General features: G+C 44.7%; 1 protein-coding gene across 1 annotated transcript; it reads right to left on the bottom strand.

Annotated features, from left to right (window-relative positions):
* Positions 1 to 7,832: 7,832 nt before the first annotated feature.
* SIX6 (SIX homeobox 6) lies at positions 7,833 to 22,468 on the bottom strand. The gene is made up of 2 exons (XM_063118230.1): positions 21,882 to 22,468; positions 7,833 to 8,010 (listed from the first exon to the last, which is right to left on the bottom strand). Exons 1-2 carry the CDS (start codon positions 22,451 to 22,453, stop codon positions 7,833 to 7,835), a joined length of 750 nt encoding a protein of 249 aa, XP_062974300.1. The 5' UTR covers positions 22,454 to 22,468.
* Between the last annotated feature and the right edge of the window lie 1,468 nt (positions 22,469 to 23,936).

A 23,936-nucleotide genomic window follows, 5' to 3' on the forward strand; every position in this document is an offset into this window, starting at 1 on the left:
AGGCCTGTATCTCCTCCTGATGTTCATCCAGTCCATTTCTGCAATCTGTCTTTTCCCCCCTCCTTCCCCCTTTTTTTAGATAGAAGGATTAGGGAGATGGCAGGGCTGGCCCAAGACATTTGGCTCCCTGTGGAGGAGCAGTAAATTGTGCCCACGCTCCCTCTCTTGTCACAATATCCCCGAAAACAGGCAAGTAATTCTTGGCAGATAAGGCAGAAAATCCAGCAGTAAAAATGCCACAATAAAAAATGATCCCAGCATTCTGCTGCCTAAAGCAAATGCCTACTCTGCCTAATGGTAGGGCCAGCCCAAGTGTGCGTGTGTGCTACTTATGGTCAGGCAAAAGGTGCTAGAACTCCCATCCTATGTTGAAAATAGCAACAGCGGTCCCTGTTATTATGCATCTCGCTGTATCTTCCTAGGAACAGGCAAATAGCTCTTTAAAGCTCCTCTCCCTTGCAATGTCAAATAGCACAAGAGACTTTGTGAGAATCCTCCCTTTCTTGAAGTAGCTGTAAGTAATGAAGTGTTTACAGCTATTTCATTATCCAAGTGTGAATCCTTAGGAAGCCAAAAACAGCACTATCCATGAACACGAAGGAGGGATTAGCAGTCTTTGGGGAACTGCAGGATTTGCAGAAGTACCCCAGTGAGAACTGACTATGTTCAGTTTGGTGGAGAGGGAAGGAAAATGGGAGGGGGATAGAACAGAGTATTCTAGTAAGGGGCATGGCTGGCTGGCACCCTGAGCAGGAGGAGTACACCATGCTGTAACATTGCATTGTAGGTCCCCTATTGGTTTTCACTGCAATTCCTCCCAATGTGAATTGTAGGCATGCAGCATCTGGAGAAATCCCCTCTTCATCACAACAGTGAAAGCTGCAGGAGCCCTGCCTAGCATGACCAGATACAAAAGAGGGCAGGGCTCCTGCAGCTTTCACTGTTGTGAAGAAGAGAGGTTTTCACCAGGTGCTGCATGCCTACAAATGGCACCTGGTGAAATTCCCTTTTCTATACAGCTGTTAAAGATACAGGAGCCCTGTCCTCCTTTCCATAGGGTCAGCCTAACTAAGCCATAAAGGTATGTTGCAGATGGAATGAAAAGCAGTGTGCAGTGAAATCTTTGGCATGCTTACTCATACCTAAGCCCCACTATGTTTAATGGGGCTTACTCCCAGGAAAGTGTGGATTGCAGTCTAAGCCCCATTCATTTCAAATGGAGAGTATTACACCCCTGATTAAGTCTGCAATCCTACGCACACTTATAGAGTAAACCCCACTGAACTTTCAACTTCCATTGATGTACTTCTAAGTAAATACGCCTAGGATTATACTAATGTAACTCTCCCATTCCCTTTGGCTGAATCAACCCCTAAGTTTATAAAAGCCAGGCTTGTGAAAGATTTGTAGAATTCAGACTAGAGTTTCTGTTTGGAAACAAAAACAAGAGTCCATCCCTGTCATTCTTTTTGGATTTATGGCAGTCCCATACTAATAATAAATGTGTAATTTAATGAACTTTGAATGTTTTTTTTTAATGTCCCTTTTAAAGGCTATTCATTCTTTTTTAAAAAAGAAAAGAAAGAAAACTGTCAAAAGTTAGGGAAGTCATCTGATGAATGAATTATGTAGCCCACCTTTCTAGCCCTGTAGTGTTCAGTTGGGTTTACCTCCAGGTAAATATTCAGATGTTTGCAACTTCAAGCTGCAATGCAAAGTAAATTTGCTTGGAAGTAAGTCCCACTGAAATCCATGGGACCTACTGCTGAGTATACTTGGCTCTGATGAGGTGTTATTTGATTAATCCCCTGCCTTTTAACAGATTGATCAATTACATATAAATGCACATATTATGAAAATCTCAGTAGGGGTGTCTCTTTTGTTTGCTTGTTGAGATATTAGAAGATGTGAACATTAACATGATTTAATATACAAAAACTACCACTCATTGGTCACAATCCAGCCTGAGTGTTGGATACAGACTTAGTCATTAAGTCCCATTGATTTCAGTAGGTCTATTCTAAGTACCACAAAGTCTGCATTTTTAGCATTTTTAGGCTCCAATTCTAAATACACTGAATAGGGCATATGGCTCTATTAGATCTTTCAAACATTCTGAACTTAATATCAATGAGATGTAAACATGTTTAATAGTAAAATGTTAAATATGGATTGTACCCATTGTCTTTTGTTCCCCTCCCTGGTACAAAAGCATACAAAATGAACAAGTTCATTCTTAAATATTATTGGCATTAAAATTGCCACCTCTGTTAATGAACTGGTGTTAAATCTGTAATACTTTCTATGTAGGGCTGCCTTTAAAGACAATTCAAAAACTTCAACTGGTATAGAATGCAGCTGCCAAGCAAACTGATAGTATTGCAACAATACTGTGCTAGTTGAATTAGCTTCGTTTCTGGGCTAAATTTAAAGAGCTGAGTTTTGACCTTTAAAGCCAAAATGGTTTGAGACCAGGATGTCCGAAGGCCATGCCCAGGCCCTGAGATGGGCATCAGAGACGTCAAATTACATCAGATTGACAAGTACTAAAGACATGGTCTATTTTGGTGGTGGCCCCACATCTCTGGAATTCCCTCCCTAGATAAGAATGTGTGATGTCTTCAGGAATTGCCTTTAAGCAGACCCTGAAACCCCTTTTTCATCAACATTTTAAGCAAAACTGCTAAAAAAAATAATGCATTTGGTTTCAATGGATTTAAATTGCATTTTGATTTATTGTATATGTTCTTGTTTCCTAACTTTTATAAGGCCCATTGCTAGGGTTTTTACTCTGAAAGGCAGAGCATAAATATATTAAATAAATAAATACATATGATTAACAATGGGATTCTCTGTATGTCCCATTGAATTCAGTGGAGTTTACTCAGAGGTAAATGGATATAGGATTTCAGGCTAAAGTGTGCAACCCTGTGAATGTGTGGACACTTTAATTAAGAGTGATTACTCCCAAAAGTAAAATAGCAATCCAAGAAGCCCTAGTTACCACTTTTAATTACACAAAAAGAAGAGACCTCTCATGGTTTTGTTTTGGCATTGTTTGAGTTGCAATCTTGGGTTATTGTTGAGACTTCATCATAGGCACACTTACCTGGAAATAAGCTCCATTGATCTCAGTAGGGCTTACTCTGAGTAAATATGCATAGCTCTAACACACATATAATTTGGGCGTAAGGCCCATGTAACTCTGGATGTGTGTGTGTCTTACTTCTGAGTGAACATGCCTAGAGAACCAGGCTGCATTGATTCTTGGAGACAGAAGGAAGTTTGTGTTTTTCTGTACTTAGATCCATCCTAAACATGTTCCACTGATTTAATAGAACTTCTAATTAACTGAGAATCCCTTCCTTCCTCCTGTTTCTAATATATACGGCTCGTTCGCTCTACTCTTTTATTTAACAGGCACTACTCCTTAACGCTATTAAAATTACATTAATCGCGGCGGGACCCGAGAAGTATTTGACTCAACATAACTAGAATGCGCACCTAACGTCAGCCCAGATCCATGAGATGTCTCATTTCTGCTTTGAAATTTTAGCATGCATAAAGTGGGGGGGGGGGGTTTTAAGTGGAGATTCACACTAAACCTGTAACAATTACAGATTCTCTTTTAAAAAAAAAAAAAAGCAAAAAGCAAAGCAGAACAAGAAACAGCAAACAGCTGAGGGTGATCTGGCTGGGACATCTGTCACCCCATTGATCGCCAGGGTTGATTCGGTTGATCTGGCCGGCTAGGCGGGTGTCCCCTTCCTCCCTCACCGCTCCATGTGCGTCCCTCCAGAAGCTGCACGCTCGGTGGAAGAGGACGACCATCCCAGATAGATTCTGTATTTTAATCTTATATCAATTTCTGCTGCGTGGTTTTATCCTGGTTGTGCTTTTTATACTGTATCTTGTAATTGTGCTTTTAACCTGTTGGTTGTTTTATTATGGTTTTAATTTTTGTGAACCGCCCAGAGAGCTTCGGCTATTGGGCGATATAGAAATGTAATAAATAAATAAATAAATAAATAAATTCTATGGTGGAGTAAACTTGTGAGTAAACTTGGCGGCCCTAGGCAAGTTTACTCGCAAGTAAGTGGCGCTGTGTTTAATGCCGCTTCTTAGGAATGAGTGATCCCTCCTGATTTCTTTGTTCGTTGGTTCTTAAATAAAAAGAGACATTGATGCTCTCAGGGCGATGGGCGAATATGGAGGCTCAATGCAATACTCCTCAGAAGTAAGGGTCAAAGCAGACATTACTTTTGATGTGTGTCCAAGCAGCACCTTTGTCGTCTTTTCATTTTTACTCTAGAGTAGGCGCAGGGGCAAATCCGGATGTTAAAACGCCCCTAACCCCCCTTTTTTTCTAGGCGGTGGGTCCTGATCCCTGAGCTTACTCTAGAGTAAAAATGTGGCGGGGGCGGGGGGAGAGATGCAGATGCTAGGCACACATCTAAAGTAACGTCTGTTTTGGCCCTAATTTCCATTCAGTGGCGTTTATTCCCAGGTAAATGGGTTTAGGGCTACAGCCTGAGTGATTTCCCCCCCCCCCCAAGCCTTTCCAAAGGACTCTGGCGTTTTTTCTCTTCTCAAAAGAAGCCAAGCAATCGGCTTATGCAAGGAGGCGAGTCTATGAGGACATAAAAACGAGGCCGAAAAAGCACAGCTCAAGCGATTTAAAGATCAGCGTTCAAATTGTATAATATTGTGAAATCCTTTTGGGCTGGGGAGGGGGGGGGAACACACGCGCGCGTAAAAGGCGCTTAGCGAGGCTCTATAGACGAAGATGGCATATTTGCTTTCTTCAAGCTGCGAGTTAAAGGACCGGGAATAAAATCCAGGCAGGCTGGAGGCAGCAAGCCGATTGATTGCAAGGCAGGCGAGAGCCTGGTTATTTTTTTCTCTGCCTAGAAGACCCACCCAGAATTTCTTTCGGTAAACGGAGGGCAAATGGGTCGTCTGGCGCAACCGAGTTATGGATCCACACACCAAGGACGTCATGACCCCGCTGTTCATATACGCGAGGAAATACACTTGTGAAATACACGCGAGGGCTATATCGGATCTTCACGCACGTGGAGGCACCTGAATCCCCCTCTGCTTAAGTTAAGCGGGTCGGGTCAGAACCTGGATGGGAGGCTGTCTGAATACCCCGTACGGAGCTTCTAGTTCCGTGATGGATGGAAGTCAGGATGCAAATACAATTTAAAAAACCCACAAACTCTAGAAATCCCAGCGTTCCCACCCAACATTAGTCTGGATCCAAGAGTCAGCTTGCGTTTCTCACAGCTCAACCCAAACCTTTGCCTGTTTACATGGAAGGATATCCCATTACATTTTAAGGGGCTTACTCTCGAGTTTTACTTTTAGGGCACAATCCTGTGTATGTGTAGACAGAAAAAGAGCCCTCTCCTCGCCCCCCACCCCTCTGGGCTGCCTGGGGACTGCTAGGACTTGTAATACTTTTTTTCTTGTTCAAATATGTGGATTTTGCCCTTTCTTGATTATGGGGTGGTTGTGTTTTAGCTGTTTTAAATTTTGTATGTTTTAATTTTTGTGTAAGTAGCCTTGAGTCTCTTTTGAGAAAGGCATCTAAAGATTATATTATATTGTTGTTATTATTTGTATTTATTTATTAGGCTGCTATCCAATACTCACTTTCCTGGGAGTAAATTCCATTGAACGTAATGGGGCTTTACTTCTAGTAGACAGGTGTAGGGTTGCATTCTAAGTGTACACAGCATTACAGACCCTCCAATCCGGTTCTATGCAGAATTAACCCGCCAGGAGCCATTAATAAGAGGATTCACTCTGCATAGGATCGGTCTGGCGTAGGTAGATAAAAGCTGTAAATTAAAATTGATACAGTGAATCTATACAGTATTTATAGAGCACTTTTTATTGTGCCACATATCTTATTAGTTTTATGCATATAAAGCCATACTCTAGTGTCTTTGCATCTTGACCATTTTATTCTCTTATCAATTATAACTTATCCTTAGGAGATATATTATCTGAAAGTAAGCCATGCTGAATAATCTGTGTTATTTTCCATATTGAAAGGATATGGGTTGTATTTTACATTACTCAGATGGATTATTTTTGTAACCCTGTTTTTAATGGCTGTAATATTCCCCCTGCTGCATTAGCTCACTGTTGATATAACTACGGTTTGATCAGGAGTTGGCAACTTCTGGCCCTCCAGATGTTTTGGCCTACAACTCCCATCATCCCTAAGCAGGATAGCCAATAATGAGAGTTATCTTCCAAAACATATGGAGGGCCACAAATTGTCTAATTTTGGTTTAATTCAACAGCCAGAAAATGAAAAATGCTATTGTTACAACCTAGGCCTGAACACTAATTTCTACAAAAAGCAATGGTGCAGTCCGAGCCTGGAAATGTTTACTCAGGAGTATGTCCGATTGAGTTAAATGGCTCTTACTCCAAAGTAAGCATGAATGAGATGCATTGAATCAGAATAGCAGAGTTGGAAGGGGCCTACAAGGCCATCGAGTCCAACCCCCTGCTCAATGCAGGAATCCACCCTAAAGCATCCCTGACAGATGCAGCCTCATTCTTTTGGTCTTCTACTTAAATATGCTTCTTTCTTTCCCTCCTTGCAAGGTTGTTTTATATCAGCTCTTAAAACCCTTGTCGTATCTTTCTTTGCACACAATCCATCAGGGAGTTCTGCACAATGGAAATAAATTAAGCAAGAGTGTGGATCATTGTGTTTTGCATATCACACTTTTAAAATAAAAGTTCTTTCTTCACCTATCCAGGTTCTCTCTTTGGCCTCGCCTTAAGCCCTTTCTACATCTAAGGGTTATCCCAGGAAAATGGAGGGAATGTCCTTGCCTGCTCCTGGGATCCCCTGTGTGTCATTTGGCCTTAGATCTTAAAAAAGAAGAACCTCCGGCTCTTCCTAAGGTTAAGAATGTCTATGTCAAGGAAAAGAAAAAGAGAATTATTTTCGCTCACCCAATATTTTATTACACTGGAATCCTTTGTTTCTTATTTAGTTTCTCTTGTGTTTGGGTTATCCCTCCCTCCCCTTTACAATACCAGGTCCTGCGCATGCTCCGGAGAAAATAATAAAAAAATGGAAACCCCCCTGTCCACATCGGCATCAAGCCCCCCAATAATAATTATAATAATATTAATAATTAATAATAGTAATTATGATGATCAAATAAAACAATCTACCAACAGAGCAATTATTTAAATAAGTCAATAAACATTATATAGAATATTTATATTTATATATATATATATAAAAAAAACTTTTAAAAGTATAAGCAAACTAAAAAGAAACCAACCAAACCCAAACCCAGCGTCTTTTCGACTGGAAATTCCGAGAAACGGGGGTCGGAGGGGGACCGAGAGGATTTGTGGCAGGCGTCTAAGTCGGCATTTTTCTCCCCTCTCTCTGCGCGCGTGTGTGATTTCTGAGGACCGCAAATCCCGGCTGAAGAAATAAAGGCGACGGCGAAGATGCGGCTGGGAAGCGCGGCCGAGTCCCTTCCGGGCGGGGGTTTGGTCAGGTTCGACGGGACTGCGGGGCTAGACGGCCCTCGGCTGCTTAGCGGCAGCTGCTGCTCCGCCAGCCAGCCAGCTCGCAGGCCCTGGAGGGTGGGCAAGGCAAAGCGAAGCGATGCAAGCGGCCAGGGAGGCAGGCACTGGCTGAAGAAGGGCGAGGGCTCCCGTCGCTGCTGCGCCTTCGAGCGGCTCGCTCGCCCCGTCCGTCCGCCCACCCGCCCTGCGGCTCAGGCTGTAGTCCGGGCTGGCTCGGCGGGGCCTCTTCCTCCTCCTCCTCCTCCTCCTCCTCTTCACAGATCACATTCGCTGTCGCTTGAGGTGATGGAGATGGCCGAGGAGGCGGCGGCTTTGCTGGACAGGCTGGCGGCCGGGCTGGAGGCGGCGCCCAGCAGCGGTTCGCCCGCGCTCTCTTCCTCCGAAGGCAGCGACCGCCCGGCGCCCTGAGAGGACAGCACCTGCTGCTGGAGCCTGCAAGGGGGAGGAAGCCGGAGACGGGCCGTCACTCGGGTTGTGGGGAGGGGGGGGGAGAGGGAGACATCTTGAAGGGCCCCCTCCCTTCCACGCGACCACACCGCTGTCTCTGGGCTCTTCACGGGAAACCACGCTCGCCCCCTGCCTCCCAGCCAGGTCTCCCTCCCGGTGCCTCCCAGCCAGGTATCCCCTCTGTGCCTCCCACCCACGTATCCCTCCCGGTGCCTCCCAGCCACGTATCCCCTCTGTGCCTCCCACCCACGTATCCCTCCCGGTGCCTCCCACCCAGGTATCCCCTCTGTGCCTCCCACCCACGTATCCCTCCTGGTGCCTCCCACCCAGGTATCCCTCCCGGTGCCTCCCACCCACGTATCCCTCCCGGTGCCTCCCACCCAGGTATCCCCTCTGTGCCTCCCACCCACGTATCCCTCCCGGTGCCTCCCACCCAGGTATCCCCTCTGTGCCTCCCACCAAGGTATCCCTCCCGGTGCCTCCCACCCAGGTATCTCCTCTGTGCCTCCCACCCAGGTATCCCTACCTCCTCCTGTCTCCTTGTCCCCACTCTCCGCCCTACACCTCTGCCCAGGACCCTGCTCCAGCAGTGTTGCACCCCATCCTAACTGACCCAAAGGCCTCCACTTCTACCCAGGGTCACCCCTGCCTCTCCACTTCTCTCCAGAGGAGCCCACTTTCCATCATCCGATACCTCCCACCCTTGCGTTCAAAAGCCCCCAGTATGGAGCTTCTAGATTTAAGTAGGTTTCATCCCCAGGTACTCTTATCCCTGTCTTTATACAGCCCAACTAACCAGTCACATGTGGTGGTGCAGCCAGGGTTGGGCCCACAGGCTCCTAAATGACCACCCAGAGAGTGGCAGGCGACGGGGGGGGGGGGGGGGCACTGGCAAGCAGGCCCCACCTCAGCACCTGGTCCAGCATTGGCCTGCCAGGGCTGCCCCCCCCCCCCGCAGCAGCCGTTCTTCTTACTTCTAAAAATATTTTAGGGTTTGGGTGAAGCTGACTGGGTCTGTACTTGGTTGCAGATGCTCATTTTATTAGTTTTAAAATCTATCACCCTTTTCTACAAGAAAACAATGGTTATTCTCAAGTAAATGTATTTAGTAGCACAAAGATCACAGAAACAAGCTCAGTCTTGCTCATGTAGTGCTATGATTTAATGAGTTTAAAATGCAAAACTGCACATGCTCAGAGTTTTTCTTTTTTAAATTCCTTTCTTTTCTTCCTCTAACATATCAAGAATATGTCACAGCTGAAGTTTAGCCATGTTGACTGCCTTCTTCTCCTCCTCCTTTTTTTTGTGGGGGGAAAAAGAAAAGAAAGACAAGGTACAAATAAAATAAAGAACTCAATAATTAATTTGGCCATTAATTTGGCCAAATAATTAATTTGCCCCCCCCTTGATAATTAAGTCAAGGATCCAAGATTACCTAGCTGAACCACTGGCCACACAGCTTAGCACCCATTCCATGTCCAGATCCTCACCCTCAGGCAGGTCCAAAGGCACAAGAGGGTAGAAGGGGCTGAATTGGGGTGGGAGCAGCCAGCTGAACAGCTTGGGGAGATTCCAGTCTCCTTCCCTGCATCTTCAGCCTGTGTGTGTCTGTATGAGTCTCCCCACAACTTGATGTCTTGGACTTAATTATGGTAGTTGCAGTCCAATGTATCTGTTTTATGTTTTTATGTTTTTAAAATTTTGTACATTATCTGTTTTATGTTTTTACAGGTATTAAATTTTGTGTATCTTTTGTGTTTTCTTAAATGTTCAATGTTTTAATCTTTGTAAACCACCCAGAAAGCTTCAGTTATGGGGCGGTATAGAAATATAATAATAATAATAATAATAATAATAATAATAATAATAATAATAATAGCAGCAGCAGCAGCACCAGGTCGGGAAGGCAGGAGAAAGGAAAAATGTTGGCATTCCTATATTCTGGCCAATGCATACAGTTGCCCTGAGATCAATGAGCACTAGACACTTGTTTTTAAATTTCTGAAAAATTAATTTTAACGGTTAACGTTTAATGCAGTTCAGCTGCATTTCTATACCAACCTATCCATTTTACTAAATAAATCTGAGAAGATTTACCAACTTTTAGGTTTTAGCTGTTCTTCATCAATTCTCCCTTCTTCCCCATGTACTCAGATTAATCTTTTATTTATTTCTAAATAGTTGCATCCTGCACATTCCCAGGTGGCTCATAATCAGCAACAACAAATAGCAACACAAATGAACCCTCAGCAAAACAACCATAAAGAACAATACAACAATAATTAAAAATGGCAGCAAAGGCAGGATTTTTTTTTAAGCACACAGTATAGTAAAACTATATTCACTTTCAAGTCCTTGGAAAGTATTACAAACCTGTAAGGCCACCTCACCACAAAAGATCTGGCTACACTAATCTATACACATCCACAGTTTTTACTACCTACCAAAGTCTATCCTAGACATCTTGCTCCAATCCCACCTTTTTGCCACAGACCTCCACTCTTTTACCATTTCTTCAACTTCATCACATTCTACTCCACAATCTCTGCAACCTAAACCTTCAGCCAGATCTACACCAAACAGGATATTGCACTATGAAAGCGGTATATAAGAGGCAGGAGCCACACTACTGCTTTATAGCGGTATTGAAGTGTACTGACAACTGTTGGTGCCCATTGACACATTCCATATACTGCTTCCATAGTGCTATATCCTGTTTGGTGTGGCTCCTGCCTTTTATATACTGCTTTCATACCCCTTTCATAGTGCAATATCCTGCTTGGTGTAGATCTAGCCTTCCTCTGTACTGATTGCCAACTGCAGTAATCTTCCCTCATCAAGAGATGCAAACAGTCACAATAATGCACTCTGTTTTTTCCTCACGTTAACACAAGTATCAAGAATTGCAACCTTCCCCCGCCCTGCTTCCCTAGCAAAGATATGAACCACCACTTCACTCAGAAAATCATGCTGAAAAAAATGGGGGGAAACCCTTTTCTAACTAGTCTGGTCATCAGAAATTGCACTCCATGCCTTCACCCCTAAACCTTTTCTACCTTCCATCTTAGTTCACCCTGGCTGTATTCATCACCATACCCTATTATTCTGCCTTGCCCTTCCTCCTTAGAGAGAGGCCATAGCTCGAAAATAGGGGCACATTCTTTGCAAGCACAAAATCCCAGGTTCTCTCCAAATAAGTCTTAGGCCTCAGCTAGGTCATCTTACATGCAGCAGCGCGCGATGACCTCACAGGGAGAGGACGTCGCGCCTGCCATTTTATTTTTGAAGAGGAAGGACCGCACGAGCGCTCGTGCGCAAAAGGTAAGTGGTTTTTTATTTTTATTTTTTTCCTGCCTCCCCATCCCCAATGGGCGCAGAGCTCCTGAGGAGCTCTGTGCCCCATGTGCGGGTCCCAACGCTTCGTGAGTAACCGTGAGGAGCCCGGACAAACAGCGACGCCCGCCCACATGTTCCGCGACAATGGAAAAAGCGGCCCTAAAGTGTAGGGCCATATCCTGGGGCAAGGGAGGGATCACAGGGACGATCCCAGGAATTGCCCCAGGATAAAGCCCCGCCTTAGTAATTTCCAGAAGAATAGCTGTGTTGCAGGGGTGGGGCGGCGGAGAGATTTGGAGAACCATAAAGACTAAAAAGACCTTTTTATTCTCTCAATATTTTAACACTTAATTTTAACTTAAATTTAAATCTTACTGTTTTAACTCTGTATTTTAATCTTATATCAATTTTGCTGTGTGGTTTTATCCTGGTTGTGCTTTTTATACTGTATTTTGTAATTGTGTTTTTAACCTGTTGGTTGTTTTATTGTTTTTTTAATTTTTGTGAACCGCCCAGAGAGCTTCGGCTATTGGGCGGTATAAAAATGTAATTAATAAATAAATAAATACATTATGGCATGAACTTCTGTGGACACTGTCCACTTTGTCAGATGCATGGAAATGTTAACATCAAATCTGCCTACTTGAGGATGATGCTTCATGCATACGATAAAGTGGATGGTTTGTTAAATGTGTTAGTCTTTAATGTGCCAGAAAAGCAAGACACCACAAAAGCAAGACACTAGAAGATGTTGGGAAGGAGGGCTGGTAAAGACTTCCAGCGAGCCACTGCTAGCCCAAGTAGACAACAGTGAGCTAGAGACAGATTGTTTGGCGGGTGGGTTTGTGTATTCGCTTGTTTTACTGGAAAAAGACTTCCCCTCTAGTAATCAGCACAAAGAACCTCCACGTTAACATAAAACTCACATCATGTAGGCTGTACTTCTCCCTTCTCATTTCTATGCACCCCTCGTCTGGATCACGTGTCTGTGAATCTCTTACTGAAGGGCCTCCACAGCTACTCTTGACATTGTGTGTGTGTGTGTGGGGGGGTATCATTTCATATGAGACAGACTAAAGAAGTTGCTTTAGGGTGCAAACTCATGCATGTTTAGGCAGAAAAAAGTCCTGCAACTCCTAGTATGGCTGGCTGGGGCATGCTTGGAGATGTCATAGAATCATAGAATAGTAGAGTTGAAAGGGGCCTATAAGACCGTTGAGGACTTTTTCCTGTCTAAACATGCATAGGATTTATTTATTTATTTATTTATTTATTTATTTTTGCATTCATATCCCACCCTTTTCCCTCCAAGGAACCCAAAGCAGCGCACACAATCCTCCTCCTCTTCTCCATTTTGTCCTCACAACAACAACCCAGTGAGGTAGGTTGGGCTGAGTGTCTGTGACTCACCCAAAGTCACACAGGATTGCACCCTTCATGTGGTCAAGTCATGGTTCAGTTAATTCATCCTTTCCCGACTTTGTGCCCTCCAGATGTGTTTTTGTTTTTACTAAAACTCCCCTCATCCTGGGATCATCCCTGTGCAGGGGTTCCCGGGCGTAGGGAAGGATGATCCCTCCATTTCCCTGGGACAACCGGGATGATTTTGGCCCGATTTTTTCCATGGTCTCAGGATTGTCCCAAGACCATGGGAGGTGTGGGCGGCCATCCTGGTTTCGTCCTGGCTCCTCGTGAGTAAATACGAGGAGCCAGGAACCAGGTGCAGGACATGGAGCTCTTCAAGCACTTCATGCCCACTAGGATTGAGGAGGGGAGCAGGGTCAGGGCTTTTTAAAAAACTTACTTTTGCACTGGAGTGCAGGTCCTCTCTTTTTTTAAAAAAAAATGGCGGGCATGACATCCTCCTTCTTCCCTGGATGTCGCTTGCCACATGTGGACTGAGGGGGAGGATCTCGCAATCAGCATATCGTGAGATCCTCCCCCTCTCCTCCCCTGGTGTAGACATGCCCCCAGTCTAATTACTGCCATATTCACCTTTCCTTTGATTCCAACTGATTAGGGCAGATACTTAGGAAAGTATCAGTCTCTTTCCTCCTCCCCTTCTAGGATGAGTCTTGGGCCTAATCTACACCAAACAGGATATAGCACTATGAAAGTGGTATGAAAGCGGTGTATAATGGCAGGAGCCACACCAAGCAGGATATAGCACTGTGAAAGTGGTATGAAAGCCATATATGGTATGTGTCAACAGACCCCAACGGTTGTCAGTGCACTTCAATACTGCTATAAAGCAGTAGTGTGGGTCCTGCCTTTTATATACCACTTCCATAGTGCAATATCCTGCTCCGTGTAGATTAGGCCTTGACCAGAAATCAGAGGCTTGGATCCATACTTAGCCATACTTAGGGTAAACCCATTTAAATCAATGGGAATTAAATTTCTCACTACAAACCTAAGTCTCTTTGATTTCCGTTGCTTGACTCAAAATATGACTTAAGTCTGAATCTAAGCCAAAAAGCTTACCAATGGGTAAGTGATACAGAGAAAGATCTATTATGTTTAATGGTAGATAGATCTAACAATGACCCTGAGAGCTGGATGGAACCACTGTGATCAGGCCAGGCAGGCAATTAGTAATTTGGGAACCTGTAGCTAGCGATGGACAAATCTGACCATTTTAGTTTCTCATTTTTCCAAACTTAAGTTCAGTTCATTTTGAACTTTCAGAACTTTTCCAATCTTAAATTCAGTTTGTACTGAATACTTAAAAAAAAGGTTTTTTTGCACAAAAAATATGGGCTTGTTCACAATAAAGTTGTCTACAGCATCCTTAGACGTTTCTCCCTTTTTCTTGTTCATCTTGGATGCTTCCCCGCCTTGCACCCACAAAAATACGTACACATATTTTGTGTGCACTTTCTACTAATATACCCATTTTTCTAGAGATTTCTGATTGGAGAACCAGAATTGCAAAATTTGGAGAAATGTGAATTTTGAAGGATAACTGAATTTTGATTTCCGTATTAGTTCAAAAGTGTGAAATCAGGTAAGTTCGCATTAAAATGAAAACCAACTGAATTTCTTCCCCACCTAGACTCAGTGTTCTGGAATCCAGGAGAGGGCAATTTGAAGCTCACTAATGCTGGTTTGGGGGAAACGTAAGAAGAGCCCTGCAAGATCAGGGCAAAGGACCTTCTAATCCAGCTTTCTGCTTCCCACATCAACTAATTAGATGGACTCCAATAAGTCCACAAAAATGCCATGAAGCCCATAGCACCAGTCCCCATTGTGGCTTCCCAGTAACTAGTTTTTAGAGGTACACTGCCTCTCCAGGTAGCCAACATGATTAAGAGAGGCAGTGTAGTGTAGTGGTTAGAGTGTTGAGCTGGGAGTGGGGAGATCCAAGTTCAAGTCCTCATGAAGCTATGTGGGCCATAAAGGACACTGGGTGACTTTGGGCTAGTCACTGACTCTAAGCCTAACCTACCTCACAGGGTTGTTGTGAAGATAAAATGGGGAAGAGGAAGATCATGTACAGTACCTTAGGGTCCTTGGAGGAAATGGTGGGACATACATGCAATAAAAATAATAAAAATCATCGATCGATTTATCCTCCATGAATTTGCCGATTGCCCTTGTAAAGCCACCTAACGTTATGACCAACACCAACCCTTGGGGGCAGTGAATTCCATAAAATAATTATGCACTGTATGAAGAACTACTTCCTATTGTCTGTCCAGTGGGTTGGGTGGCCTTGGAGAACCAGAAGGGTACATAACAATTGATGCAGCCATATTATTTTCTTTCTTTAACGCCTTAACCATACCACGGGCCCATGCCACTCTGCTCCCTAAGGCTTCTATTTACACAGTTTTGTCAACTGTATATGGAGTGTGTCCTGGGCCCCAACAGTTGTCAATTATGTTATAAAACACTTTAAAGCAGTAGTGTAGATCCTGCCTATATGCCTAGGGACTCTGGAAATTTGTCAGAGGTTTTCTGTGAAAAGAACCAGATTCAGGAAAGGCAGACAAGTTTTGTGGGGTTTTTTTGGAAAGAGCATTACCCTCTTCACCCTAAGATTCACAGCTAAAGAAAAGTGTTGTGTGTATCCTGGGTACATTTGTCAGTTTTCACAGACCCATAGTGCCCCACAGCCTAGATTTTTTTCTGCCACAGAGCAAATGCACAGAGTTCCTCAGCAGCCAAATAAACATGGAAATTCTTGGATTTCCAAAGAATTTCCAAATAAACATGGAAAGGTAACGAAGTTTGAAAAACACTGTTATAGCTCAATGGGTGTATGTCCTGATTAGGGACAAGAGGGACCAACAGATGATCCATTAGCTGTGGTTCATACTGCCCATTTTGCTCATTCACCATGTCTGCAGTCACAAGCACTATACAATTTTGAAAATTCACAAGGCTCTTAAAACTCTGCCAGCTAAATAGCTGCACTGGTTGCCTATTTGCTACTGGGCCAGGTTGAGGGTTCTTGTACTTGTGTACAGAGCACTAAACGACTTGGGACCAGAACATCTGAGAGAGCGCCTTCTCCTCTTCCAACCTGCCTGGTCACTGAGGTCATCCGAGGGCATGCTCCTGGTGGTTCCACATAGACCCATCCTCTGACTGGAGTCCACCAGGGAAAGAGCCTTCAGCGTGGTAGCCCCCTTCCTATGGAATTCCCTGCTTCTGGAGGTCAGGCAGGTGCCAACTTTATATTCCTTTCGGTGCCTTCTGAAAACATCATTGTTCCAGGATGACCAGCCATGGTTCACGGTTCACTTTTCATTTTGCTTCTTTTAAAAATCTATTTTAAGGTCATAGAATCATAGAATAGCAGAGTTGGAAGGGGCCTACAAGGCCATCGAGTCCAACCCCCTGCTCAGTGCAGGAATCCACCCTAAAGCATCCTTGACAGATGGTTGTCCAGCTGCCTCTTGAATGCCTCTAGTGTGGGAGAGCCCACAACCTCCCTAGGTAGCTGATTCCATTGTTGCACTGCTCTAACAGTCAGGAAGTTTTTCCTGATGTCCAGCCGGAATCTGGCTTCCTTTAACTTGAGCCCGTTATTCCGTGTCCTGCACTCTGGGAGGATCGAGAAGAGATCCTGGCCCTCCTCTGTGTGACAACCTTTTAAGTATTTGAAGAGTGCTATCATGTCTCCCCTCAATCTTCTCTTCTCCAGGCTAAACATGCCCAGTTCTTTCAGTCTCTCTTCATAGGGCTTTGTTTCTAGACCTCTGATCATCCTGGTTGCCCTCTTCTGAACACGCTCCAGCTTGTCTGCGTCCTTCTTGAATTGTGGAGCCCAACAGAACAGGTGTTTTGTTCTGTTTTTATTTTATTTTATCTTGTACGCCGCTCTGAAATTTTGAATGGGGAGCGGTATATAAATATTGTAAATAAATAACTAATCCATGCAATTCAAATTTTGTGCATTTAAATTATATTTTCAGATTCTATATATTGTTGATTTAGTTGTTGATGCTGTGTTTGGTAGGAATAGATATGTGATATTCTGGCTGCAGCTTGTTTTCAGAAGGCGTTTCTCACTCTGCATCATATATTAGTTTAGATACTACTAAACTTTCTGTTATGAATTTCTGGCAATGTTATGTTATATGATCTCACACCTGCCATGCTAAATACATCTGCACCCATATCCCATTAGATTTTGCCAGTAGATTTTGTTTGGCCCTGGATCTTGTACATCAGTTTTGCTTCCAGTGGGAGTAATTTCCACATAATGATCAATTCAGTTTTGGTGTCTTATTCAAACATAAGTGCAATTGGAATCAAGAAAATATGTTTATGGACCCATTTCAGATTTTGGAACTTTCAGTAGAGATTAGGCATGAGATTCACCAGTGGCAAAAAGTCCTACTAATAGGAGACATTTAAGGGAGAACTACAACCCTGCCCCCAATATATTTTAAGGATATCTGTTTCTGTTATTTTCTTTGTTATTCCTCACAATAGCTACAACACAGGTCAAGCTGTTACACATACACACAAAAAAAAATTTAAAATTAAAAAATTATGTCTAGTACATATGGATACAACAACTGGGAAAACAATACTCACTCCATATGTAGAACCAGTGTGTAATAACTTAAGGAATATGCATATGGAAAGATAGGGTGTGAAGTACACTGGGTTAGATCCAGATTTAGTCATATATAGAATGAACAAGTTGGAATCAATGGGAATTGTTAGTCATAACTAGCAAATCCAATTGATTTAGATGGGTCTGTGCTACATATGATTACATCTGGATCCAACCCATGTTCTTTACCTAAACAGCACTTCTGCATATATTTAAGACTGAGGTGTAAAAACTTTCAAAATATTACAAGATTTTGTCATTGGACGTCTTCTGCAAAATAGGTGTTCAGTGCTGGAACAAAATAAATCTCTGAATTTTTTTGAACACATGAAATATGCATTATTATTATTATTATTTCATCATTTTATCTAGCCAGGCACATTGTTATGGCTGACTACTGCCCTCGGAACAAAGGAGAGAAGAGCAATGTTAATATAAGCACAAAGGGTTAAGTCAAGATAAATGGTTCTTTAAAACTGCCAAAGCTAAGACAAATTAAGACAAATCAGATGTGAGATCTGAAAATTTGATGCTGAAATTAGTTTCTACTTTTACAGATTGTAATGTGTAATAATAACTGATGTAGACTTGCTTCCAACGAGCTTGGGGAGGGGGCAGGGTTTGTGGAGAAAGAGAAAGAGAGAGAGAATAGATTATACAAACAAGAGACTCTATATAGTCTCTTATTTGTAGGCACTGTGCTCCTTATCCCCTATTTCAAAACATTGTTTATATCCCCAGTTCCAACCAATTCATTCCTGGTTGCATTAAAATATGGAGGTAGGAAACCGTTTTCTGTGACTCTACCATAGACATGAATCAACACCCCCACCTCTCTCTCTCTCTCTCTCTCTCTCTCTCTCTCTCTCACACACACACACACACACACACCAGTTTTCCTAAGCATTTTTAGAAGGAAAAATCTGCAAAATCCGCTGCCAGAGAATGAAGAATATTTCCTGAATCAAGCTTTTAAGGCAGCAAATTGAGAAGAACCCATTTTAGTTCTGAGTATTTTAGAGCAGATTTGGGGATAGTTTAAAATATTTTGCAAGGCCAAGAATACAGAAATTGTTATATGATTAGGCATTAAGCACTATGTGCTGAATGTTTTGCCTTCTCTCTCTCTCTTTAACGAATCCACAACCCATTTAAAATTAAAGTCTTTTAATTTCAGTTTGGCTTCATTGACTTTGTGGACCTTTATTTATTTATTTCACTTCATTTTTATTTATTTTGTTAATAAATCCGATATGGATTTAAGGGGATTTAAGGATGCCATTTACCTCCTTGTGAAACAATTAACTCAGTGATATTTACTCTCAATTAAACATGCATGGGACTACAATTGCAAATACATTTGCAAAACTCTCTTTGATCTTTGTGGCTGATGAATGATTCAAGAACATATACTTCAATTGAATTGTGAACATTGCCTGTTCCATATCAATTTTTCCTCTCTTTCTCTCTCAGTGCAAGTTCTTCCCATATCAATTTGCATTTCTCTCCCAATTAAACTTTATTCCAAAGATGGATGCTGCAAATCGCATGTAACTCAAACCTATGTCTATTTACTTAGAAGTCAGTCTCACTGAATACAAGGACTTATTTCACTGCAAATGTGTATGATTCCTATTCCACTCCAAAGCCCAGTTTATATTCCTGTGGTAATTCTACTGAAGTCAATGGGACTAAACCGGTTCATGTTTAAGCACATTGGCACAATGGAATTGTGAACTGGGCTGTGCTACTCGCCTCCTGCAAGATATAGGTCATTCGTGCTAATTAATGCTTCTAAATGAAATCAGAAATCCTTTCCCATTGTAAGCTAGGCTTTTTTTTCAGGTGAATCCTTATTTTCCTTGTTTACCTTTTATTGCACTGACCTACACACACATACACACACACAAGCCCAGCTCCTTGTTGGCTATATAAAGTCCTAGCTTTATCACACACTTAAACGACAATACCTTTCTGAACTTATCTGCAAGAATGTATCTCCAAGAACGGGATAAAGGATAGAGGCGAAAGCAGGCCAATTCAGTTTCATGGGAATGTTGCAAATGCCTCTGTTATTGGCAGGTCCGATCTGGCTGCCTATAGTTATTGTAAAAAGCCTTTTTAAAAAGCATATATTTCATGATATAATTATTTTGAATTCTATTAGAGGTCAGCCTTGTTTCAGTTGATGACAGACGTTTCATAGAATTGTTGTCTCTGTGCATTAGAATACAGCAGTGACAAACTCTGTCTAGATGGGATGGAGAAAACGAAAATGGCATAGCATATACTTCTCTGTGGGGATAGCATCATGCTCAAACATTTTGCTCATGAGTAAGCCCACTGTAAATCAAACGGGTTGATTGCTTTTAGATTGGAAGCCTGAAGCCTTATCCAAATCACACTCCTCAAAGTAAGCACCATTAAAAGCAAAACAGAAATCCAACCTAAGCTGCAATTCCATGTACATTCACTTGGGAGTGATTCCCCTTGAATTCAAAAGGACTTGCTTCTAAGTAAATATGATTGAGATAGTGCTCCACACATCATCCTAATTCACTATCCAGCTAAGCCGAAATGCTTCCTTTAAATGGGTTGTTAACTGGGTTATGCATCAGATAGCATTTAACAGTATTAGAACTATCCATCTGTATAGATGGGTATCAGCAAGCATAGTATAATAGTATTAAATTATATCCCTCCGTAGTGAAATAGATATTGCATTTTAATATATGCTTATTTAAAACCCATCGGGCGTGTGTCTAAATACTAGTGAGAGATATACAAGCAGGCAGTATATTTCTACTGTAGTCTAACAGAGTTATCCCATGAGATAATTATAAAAAATGAAAAATGAAAGTGAAGACTGTAATTGTAGATAAATTGTTGCAGAATGCATTGGGTTTTAATATAGTGAAAACTAATACTGTGATCCTCATGTCTCTCTCCCACCCCCTTTACATGTGTATTTATCTGAAGAATAGTTTTGTGGTTCTCCAAAGCGATCTCCCCCACCTCACATAAATAAACATGCTCCAGAAATTAATTATGTCATGGCCTAAAAAGCAATGCATTAGAATAGCAATGGGCTTGCTGCAGAAATCCACCCCACTTGCAAAATATTACTACAGAGGTGCCACTCTGAACCTCAACATACAACCTCAACATATGTCATCAGCATCTTTACTTGGAAGTAATAACAGCCTGCCCTGCTGATATCAGTGTGACCTGATCCTAAATTGTAAAAGGTAAATGTGATATCATTTCTCCTTATTGGGTTTAGGGAAGGGATTTATGCAAGGGGCTCACATTTTAAAACTCCCTTTCCATTTAGTGTGAAATTAATTGAGGGGGAGATTTCCTTGTTTTGTACTGAATTGAGAGGTTGAGATTAGAAGTAAATGTGTCTTAAAGAGCGCCCTGTAAAACTAGTTATTCATGTACTCCTCAAACAATTGTGGTAAAGTTAAAACCCCAGCGATTTCAGAGGATGGGGTTTTTCCCTAGAAATTCAGGGCCATTGAACTAACTTAAAAGAAAATTAAAACATTAACCATGCCGTGTTTAAACCATAATAGGCTGATTGCAGGATCCTGAAAAATATTTTTCGCTTTAATCCCTTCTTTTCGTCCTGTTTGCCAATCTTATATTATTATCTTCTGTATATATACATCTGCCAATTTGAGGTTAACACTGCATGCATCTGATATAGGGAACAGTGAACAGTGTCCAGGAAAGCTAATGCCAGAATAAACTTTGTTGTTTTTATTCTTATCTTAATTCCTATTAAAGCCAATCGCCAAACCGAAAACAGTCTGAACCCAGGGAATATTATGGGGGTTGGGGACGGGTTCACAATTCCTATCGTCATCCCTTCCATTTGGAACTGGTGAGGGTCATTGGAACAGGGCTCCAAACGGCGCCACTTCGCTTTCAGACCTGGTCGCCGGGCGGGAGGAGCCGGGGGAACTACTACTACTACTACTACTACTACTACTACTAATAATAATAATACCGCAGCTTGCAAACGGGGAAATAACAGGTGCAGCATGATCCTCCTCTTAGGTGTCCTTAGGATCGCTGCCTTACTTCCAGGTAAGCATGTTTAGGATTGCAACCCTGCAGCTCCATCCTAAGCATGCCTGCTCTGAAGCGGGTCCCACGGAAACCGGGGACGGCGGGCCCGTGGTGGCAGCCTGCAAATCAATCAATCAATCAATCTGTAGCTAGAATGGATCCGGCGCTTCTCCGGAGCATTTCTTGCCTGCTAGGATGCCTTGCCAGCCGGGTCGATCTTCGCGCTTGTACGCGACGCCAGTGCGATGTGTGTGTGTGTGAGTGAGTGTAAGGGTGAGAGGTGCGCGTATCTCTAGGCAGAGGCGCGATTGCGCCTTCAGAGCCCCCCCCCCCTCGCCCCAGTTCCCTGTCTCCGCTCTGAGCTACCGACCTGTTCTTGGCGGCGGCGGCCCTGTCCCTTTGCCGCCGGTTTTTGAACCAGTTGCCCACTTGCGTGGGGGTGAGTCCCGTGGCCTGGGCCAGCTCGCGCTTTTTGCTGGGGTTGGGGTAAGGGTCCTGCAGGTACCACTCGCGGAGCAGGTGCCGCGTGCGCTCCTTGAAGCAGTGCGTCTTCTGCTCGCCGTCCCAGATGGTGCGCGGCAGCGGGAACTTCTTGCGCACGCGGTACTTGTCGACGGGGCCCAGCGGCCGCCCGCGCAGCTTCTCGGCCTCCTGGTAGTGCGCCTCCAGCCAGAGCGCCTGCAGCTTGGCGTGCGACTCCTTGGGGAACTTGTGGCTCTCCAGGATGTGGTAGAGCTCGCGGTAGTTGCCGCCGTGGAAGGCCACGATGGCGCGCGCGCGGAGCACCGACTCGTTGCGGTTGAGCGCCTCGCACGCCGCCGGCGCCACCGGCAGCGACCACAGGAAGCGGCCCAGGCGCTCCACGTCGCCGCTCTCCTCGAGGGTCTCGCACACCCCGGCCACTTGCTGCGGGCTGAAGTTGAGGATGGGCAGCTGGAACATGGAGGCGGCCGAGCGGGGCCGGGGCCGGCGGGCTGCTGCGCTGAGGGGGGGGGGGGGCTCTTCGACGGCTCTGGCGGGCGCCGCGCCTCTTCCCGCGTCCTCGGCGGTGAGGCGCCGCCTCGTGCCCCTCAGCGCCGGGCTGCTCTGCTGAGGCGGCCTTGTCCTGGCCCGCCTCCCCCTCGGACTCAGCCGCAGCGCTCCCCCTCGCGCGCTCTGCCCAGCCCGAGAGCTGAGGAGCGAAGCGCCGCCGCGCTCGGCTTCCAACCCCCGGCTTCACCCCCGCTGCCAGGCGCTCGCTTGGGCCACCTTTCGCAGCAGCTGGAGCAGCCGCAGCCGCCGCGCGCGCTGCGCTGAGGCGCTGGGAGAAAGAACGCGCCGCGCTCCGGCCGTTGCCTCAAGATGGGCAGGGGGGGGGATGTGTGTGAGTGGAGGAGGGGGAGGGGGAGAGAAGAGGGGAAAGCCCCCCTCACTTCCCCACCGCCCCACCCGCCGCGGGGACGCACACAGCCCACCCTTTCAGCTCCTGATTTGCTGCGATTGGCCTCGCCAGATTGGCTGCCCCTCGGTTTCCATGGCAGGGCGCCTGCCCATCACTGTCAAGCCTCTGCCAATCAAAGCGCAAAACCGGCCGGCCAGCCAGGCGCGCTTGGCGAAAGAGGAGGGGTGGGTGGGGGAGAGTGAGTGCTGGTCGCTCGCTGTCCTGCCCTCTTCTTTGGAGTCAGCACCTCCCAGCCTTCGACAGCGCCCAGGCAGCGAGTGGCCCTTTTGCGAGGAGGAAGGCGGAGACGGGAGAAAGCGCTGGGAGTCCTCGCCAGTCGCCGTCCTCAGCGAGAGGGGGCGCAGCAGCAGCAGCAGCAGGCGGAGATGGAGAAAAAAACCCGGGGGGGTTTCTCGGGAAAGGTGGTGGTGGGCGGGGGGGGGAGATGCCACACGCCTCTCCTTCCGCCCCCTTCCTTCCCGGACCGCTCATCAAATGTATTCCGAAACAAAATCAACTCTTATCACTTGATTAAAAAACTAGGGCTGCAAAGGTGTAACCTTCGAATAGGAACTGGTGGCATCATGTTTCCTCCCGAAAGGCCCCTATAAGAAAATCTGTCATTTTAGTCCGTGTCACGCAGCCTGGGGAGAGGCTTCCATTGGGGTCAGGTTCGAAAGAGGATGCTGGACTCTTGCTTTCTAGAACATATAGGAGCACAGGACGCTGCCTTATAGCCAATGGGACGGTTTGTCCCTCTAACCCAGTAGCGTTTATTCTGGCTGGCAGCGGCTCTCCGGGGACACAGGCGGAGAAAGATACTTCCCTCGCCTGCTGCTTGATCCTTTTAAGTGGAGGTGTCAGGGACTGGACCTGGAGGGTCCGCACGCAAAAGCAGGCGCTTTGCCACCAAGTTATGCCCCCTCCTCAACTTAATCTAACTGCTTCGGTCGCGAACTCGCATCCAGCCAGCTAACCCCTTCACCCAGCTTTTGGGATGTCCCA

The sequence above is a fragment of the Elgaria multicarinata genome, chromosome 2 (genome assembly GCF_023053635.1).
Source record: "Elgaria multicarinata webbii isolate HBS135686 ecotype San Diego chromosome 2, rElgMul1.1.pri, whole genome shotgun sequence".
In the NCBI taxonomy this organism is placed as follows: domain Eukaryota; kingdom Metazoa; phylum Chordata; class Lepidosauria; order Squamata; family Anguidae; genus Elgaria; species Elgaria multicarinata.